This window comes from Terrapene carolina, unplaced genomic scaffold, assembly GCF_002925995.2.
Source record: "Terrapene carolina triunguis isolate 2854851 unplaced genomic scaffold, T_m_triunguis-2.0 Scaffold30048, whole genome shotgun sequence".
NCBI classification, from domain to species: Eukaryota; Metazoa; Chordata; order Testudines; family Emydidae; genus Terrapene; species Terrapene triunguis.
The window spans coordinates 1-6,531 of record NW_020694399.1 but is presented as its reverse complement, the minus strand read 5'-3'; the positions used below and the strand labels follow the sequence as shown (position 1 = coordinate 6,531).

General features: G+C 43.7%; 1 protein-coding gene across 1 annotated transcript; it reads right to left on the bottom strand.

Moving 5' to 3' along the window:
* Nucleotides 1-1,100: 1,100 nt before the first annotated feature.
* Nucleotides 1,101-6,389, bottom strand: LOC113409140 (sulfotransferase 6B1-like; the record flags this gene model as incomplete). Its single annotated transcript, XM_026662749.1, has 4 exons — nucleotides 1,101-1,304; nucleotides 1,812-1,968; nucleotides 2,665-2,759; nucleotides 6,263-6,389. Coding segments are annotated over 4 exons (510 nt in total), but the record flags the coding sequence as incomplete, so codon positions are not given.
* Nucleotides 6,390-6,531: the final 142 nt, after the last annotated feature.

Sequence of the window (6,531 nt, the reverse complement as noted above, 5' to 3'; positions counted from 1 at the left end):
GAGACTTGGTATCTGTATGCAGAAGTCCAAGATTATGTAGATAGGAGAGAATACTGTCCACAATGGCAGATGTGCAATTGATGGAGAAAAATACAAAAGAGTTGATGACTGTTTATCTTGGAAGTACAATATCTTCTAATGGCTAGCTTACTAAAGAACTGAAAGAAAGAACTGGCAAGCAAGTGGAACATTTTCTCATTTGTCAAACACCTGGAAAAGTAAGAAGATACATCTACACACTGAAATGAGATTGTACCCTTCCGACACTACTGTACGCGTCAGAAAAGTGGCAGATGTTGGAAGTATACAAACAGAAAGATGAATGCATTTCCCCAGCTTTGTTTGAGAAGAATTTTGGAAACTCATTGGTTACACAATCTCTCCAATGTAAGTGTTGTACGGCTCGAGTCAACAGACTGTGGACTCAGTTAAACATAGACGACTATGGTGGTTTGGCAATGTCATCAGGCTACCTCAAGGCAGAAGCACAAGGTATATCTTAGCTGTGTCTACAATGGAACTTCGTTGGCAAAACTTTTGTCGTTCAGGGGTGTTAAAAAATCACACATACCCCCGAACGACAAAAGTTTTACCTACGAAAAGTGCCGGTGTGAGCAGCGCTTTGTCGGCAGGAGCACTCTCCTACCGACAAAGCTGCTGCCGCTCGTTGGGGGTGGAATTTTTTTGTCAGCAGGAGAACTCTCTCCAGCTGACAAACAGCAGCTACACTGCGCGCCTTTTAGCAGCGCAGCTGTGTCGCTAAAAGCTGTGTAGTGTAGCCATAGCCTTATATTGGATTCCACCTGGAGGGAAGAGAAGGCATGAAGGATAAAAAATGATCTATCACAGGACAATTGCAAAAGTTGTTGCCATCATGGAGACAATTTACAATTGAATCAAACATCTTGCTCTGGACAGGCAGCAGTAGGAAAAGTGGGTTACCTCATGTGCCACTATGCACAGAAGATTCTAAGTCTAAATAAGTCACAGATGGGCAGTATTTGGACCACTAGCCTTATTTATTGTATCTCGGGTTTGGTTGTTTTTTGTTTTTTTGTGTGCAAATCTTTGCGTGAAAGTCTAATTATTTAAATCTCTGCATTCTCAAACAAAAGGTAGTAAAATAGATGATGTCTCTGAGTAAATGCTAATGTCATTCTGATAGTCAAAGATTTAGTATTTGCAGTATTTATCATATTTTAGCCTGGCTCCCAGTTTTGTTCCTGCTAAACATTCTTCAAATTTGGCATCCATTTCTTGGCTTTGAGCCTCAGTGAACAGATTCTTCCAATCTCCAACAGTACCTGCAGAAGAACAATGAAATAAACTAATAACTATTCCTGGAAGTATAAAATCACATGTCAGGTAGAGGTAGATAACAATGAAATACTGACACAAACAGTTGGAATGACTGAACTTATTGCCACATTTCAAATCAATATGAGGCTTGAAATCTTTATGGATGTGGATGGCGTTCTTAAAATTTTAGGTTAAAGAAAACCCTTTGCACTACATTTTGCAGGTATATATGCATGCACCTTTTACAACCAAGGGATTTTCCACAGAGCTAACATTTTGAAAGAACAGCATTCAGTGCCTGAGTGATCATCTAGCTAGGGATGTCCACTTTCAAGAGAAGAAAATTCATTATCAGCTATGAATTAAACACATTAATTCTGCATTTGGGAGCTCCTGAAAAGGTCACAACAGTCATGTATCTTATCAAGCCTTTTAAATGTTAATTAGCTCCCATGACCAATTTGGATACCTGCTCTAAACTCTATGACTATCATCACTCTATATAAATGTACCTTTTCTGAAAATTATGGAACTAAATTTGCCATGTCTTTCTTGGGATTTATTGCTCATTGATTCGAATGTGGCATTCTCTGCAATAGACTGAATCTTCTCCTCAGGCAGAGAGAACCCCAAAAATTCAGCTATTTGTTTCACTCTTCCAAGTAAGTTCTGAAAAACAAGAATGTGATAGAGTTATGTATGAGTTAAAGCAAACATGTCAGACATTTCCCCTCTATCTTGTCAAATGAATGTAGTTGATACTATTCTCATCCATACAAAGGGCAGAACATTAGAGGAATATATTAAGTTCAGCAGCAGGAGGTTGCAGGAATGGTGGTTACTTTTGATAAGATTTTGGAATGTGCCTCCCTTGCCCAAATGGCAATGTGTTAAGTGAATGCTCTCAATCTTCTGCATGGATCTCTTTCTTTTAGTATTAATTACTACTGATAACATTTATCTAGCCACATCAATTAGTATTGTTCTATATAAGCACTGGCATTATTTAACCCAGAGAATTTACAGTTTAAGATCCTCAAATTGCAAACATGGACATGCTTAACTTTAAGCATGTGAACAGTCTCACTGAAGTCAATGGGACCACTCTCATGCACGTGCTAATGTTGCAGGATCAAGGCTTTCGTGCTTGAGGAGGGAATTGGGCTGCAGATAGAGGGGCTAGTAGCCAGTGGGAAAACAGGCTGCAACATCATATACCTGTTCTCTGCACAATAAGGTTTTGCCTGGGAAAACTGGATGGGACAAGATGCTTGAGAATATACTGAAGGGAGCAATTCTGTATCAGAACTGAGTACATGACCTAATAAAAGTCTTTTCCATTTTTAAATTTCTACACAAATTTACCTCTTTCATTTCTTCATATGTGATGATCATGATATTCTCTTCATCCATGTGTTTGTTCCAGGCAAGAGCATGGTCAAAATATGAGCTCCAGCAGACTAAAATGAAGTTAAGACAAACAGGTCAAAAAGAGAAGATAATTTAAAGCAGGGGTCTCACACTCAATTTACCTTAGGGTCAGTGCCAGTCCTCAAATCCTCCCAGCGCGCCAATAATGTCGCTCATGCTGCCCAGAACCCGCCCACCCCAACTCCACCACCCACCTACCTAAGGCTCTGGGAGAGAGTTTGGGGGGGGGGGAGGAGGTCTGGGGTAGGGGATTGGGGTGAAGGGTGCAGGCTCTGGGAGGGAGTTTGGGTGCAGAAGGTGTGAGGGGTTGGGCTCTGGGAGGGAGTTTGGGTGGGGGAGGGGGCCTGGGGTGTAGGCTCTGGAATGGAGTTTGGGTGCTAGGTGCAGGCTCTGGGCTGGGGCAGGGAATGGGGGTGCAGGAGGAGGGGGTGGGGTTGCAGGCTCTGGGAGGGAGGAGGCAGGAGGGGTGCAGGCACTGGGAGGGAGTTTGGGGGCCAGACGGGGTGTAGGCACTGGGAGGGAGTTTGGGGGTGGGAGGGGGTGTCTCGGAAGGGGGGTGCAGGCTCTGGGAGGGAGTTTGGGGGCTGGGGGAGGTGTGGGGAGGGGGTGGAGCCTCTGGGAGGGAGTTTGGGGGAGGGTGGGGGTGTGGGGAGGGGGTGTATGCTCTGGGAGGGAGTTTGGGGGCAGGAGGGAGTATGTGGGGAGGGGTGGGGGTGCAGGCTCTGGGAGGGGATCGGGGGGTGCGGCGCTTACCTGGGGCTCCAAGGCGGGGCAGGCCAGGGGGCCTCCGCACGCTGCTGCCCCCAGGCACTGCCCCCGCAGCTTCCAATTGGCCGCAGGGGCACTCGGGGTGGGGGCAGCGCGCGGAGGCACAGCCCCGCCCCGGGGCCGCAGGGAGGGGCTGGCAGCCACATGGAGCGAGCGCAGGAAGCCACTCAGCTCTGCTGTGCTGTCGGTGGTGGCCGGGGCCCCGGGCCATTTTAAATCGCCCAGAGGACACGCGGGTGGGGGGGGGGAGCGCCCAGGGGCAGCAGGCGGGGTCAAGGGAGAGACCTGGCCCCAAAATTGCTGGAGCCCCGCGGGCCATACTGGGGAAGTTCTCGGGCCGCAGATGGCCCGCGGGCCAGGACTTTGAGACCTCTGATTTAAAGTATATTGAAATGGCCCCAAGATGAAATGTCCAGGCTAATTTCAATATAAAGACCTGGAGAGCTTAAATCTTCTAATCCTTCAGTTCTGTTCTTAGTCCTTCTCTGTACTTAGTTCTTTTTTTTTTTTTTGTACAGATGTTATTTTGGAAGTCATTCACTTCAGACTTGACTTTTCACTTTCTTCTTCCAACTATTTTTTCATAATCAAGCTATACAGTTTCTACATGATAACTTTAAAAAAAATCTGTTTACAATAAATTAAATCTTGAATACATTTTGTAGTAATCAGTAACACAGCCGTGTGTATATTCAATCCATCACATAACCAGGCTATCATTGCACTTATGAAATGGCGAAGTTAAAAAATAACCCCAACACCACAGATTTAAGGTCCTGCAAACACTCACCATATGAACAATTTTCTTTACTTTAGTGGGATTATTAATGTGAGTAAATTTTACTCACATGCCTAAGTGTTTGCAGGGGTAGGCCCTTACAAAATATTAACAATTAGTTTCTACAAGTATACTTTATTTTTCAATAATTGTTTACTAGAATATGGCACAGATTCTTTGCTGTATTAAATTTCCTCCTTTTGCTGCAGGGGCTGTCAGGCAGCTTATGGTTATGGTTCCCTGATTTCCTGCCCAGCTCAGACCTGGCTCCAAGGTAACTTCAAGCAGCCTAGAGGCTACTCTAACCTATGGTAAGTGGCAAGGTCCCCAAGGAACAATTAATCAGTTAAGGTTAGTCTTTTGACACCACCCCTGTGCCGGTTATAGCGGCGGAATAGTACAAGAATCAAGTATGCCAGCTTTGCATCCATGGAGAGCTCGCCTACATCAGGGGATTTCTCAGCTGGACAGATCCAGCTGATTTTGGCCTCTTTCCTGACAGAACTGCACAAAAAGGGATGAAATAAAGAGACTTCACTTATATTGTACGTAGACACTGTACTGTACGGTCAGCAATTTCTCAAAATCTCTGAAATGCACCTCAGTGTCTGAGCAGCTAGTATGACATAGGGGTTGGCTCAATATTTTGCTAAAATGCAGTTCTCTGTAAAATGAGTATGTAAAACAAGGCACCCTCTTACTAAACAGGTCTTGTTTCCCTGAGTGTATACAGTGCCCTCTCTGCTTACTTTAGGAAATAAAAAGCATCTTTAATGCTTTTCACTCCTTTTAACTCTGCCAAATCAGCACAGTTAGGAGAGTCCAAGCTGGAATCTATTCCATCTTGTGCATCATCATCATCAAAATAGCTTGCCAAATTGGAATGACAGGCCAGTGGGGTTGTACAGATGTTACTAAGAGTGCAGTTTAGCCTGCAGAGTCTTTATCGCTGGTGGCAGTGTTGAAGAAGGAAAGAGCCCAATTTGATTCACAAATCCCAGATGGAATTTGAGGAGCTGGCAGTTACATAAAACATTGTTTATTTATAAGCCTAGCACTTCTGATCTGGAAGTAATAAAGAGATGTGCACAAAATCCACTATGCCATTTTTACAGTCTCTTTTTCCCCTTTAAAAGAGAACTTCACTTGAAATGCAGGGTTCTTCAGTTTACAGAAAGGGGTTTATCTAGTTCAGTTGTAGCTCAAACCTCTGCTCAATTATAAATAAAGGGCCAAATTTTCAAAAGTGCCTAAGAGACTTAGAAAACCTAAATCCCATTTTCAAAAGTGATTGATATTATGGGCAGATAGGTGCCTGGTGGAATTTTCAAAAGTGCTTGAAGTCTACGGGAATTAGGTACCTAGGTGCTTTTTGAAATCTCACTAGGCATCTATCTACATCTTTAAGCACTTATATGCCTTTAAAAATATGGCCTTTGGGTGATTAAGTCTCACTGAAAGTCAATGAGGGTTAGACTCCTAAGTCACTATACTGTTAAAATTTTTACCCCAAACCTTTATTTTGAGTTGATCAAAAATGTGTACCCCTGCTCTGAGATGCAAATGAAAGCAAGAGAAAAAAGGAGCTAAGAACAAAGGGGGAGAGGCTCACTCATAAATCCAGTTGTTAAGATGCAAAATCACAAGAAGGATAATGCCTTGCAGAACGAAAAGGAAAGCTGGAGTTTACCCTTTGTGTGCTGGGGATGAAGTAGAATCCCTGTATACTGCGCCATCCTGACCATTTGAATGTCTCCACAGCAATACTCCCAGTGCTGAGCATTGCTCAGGGTTGAAGAAGAGAGAAGCACCTTCAACTCCTCAGCACCAGGTCCCCTGCCTCCCCAACCCAGATCATTAGTTTGAATCCATTTGGGATTAATTTTAACATGATGATCACAGATTCCCTTTTTGGACTGCAGACCAAAGAAGAGTTGAGAAGATTGTACTAGAGTGTTTATACATGCCAAGATCTAATAACTGTACCTTCTCCACTCATGAACTTCTGAAAGAACTCATCCCAGGAGCTGACATTTGGAAGCCCAGGATTTTTGTTGTAGAAGTGGTAATAGGATACAGCTGCATCTTTTGGATTTCGAAATACCACCAGTACCTTTTAAAACAGCAAACGCAAATGAGTCTTTGGTATTTTAAGATAACCTTTGATCTCAAGGGTCCTGCATTAAAAACATATTAGCTCTTACAGGAACTGAAATTTGGAAAGTGAGGCCCCAATCCTGCAAACTGATTTGTGT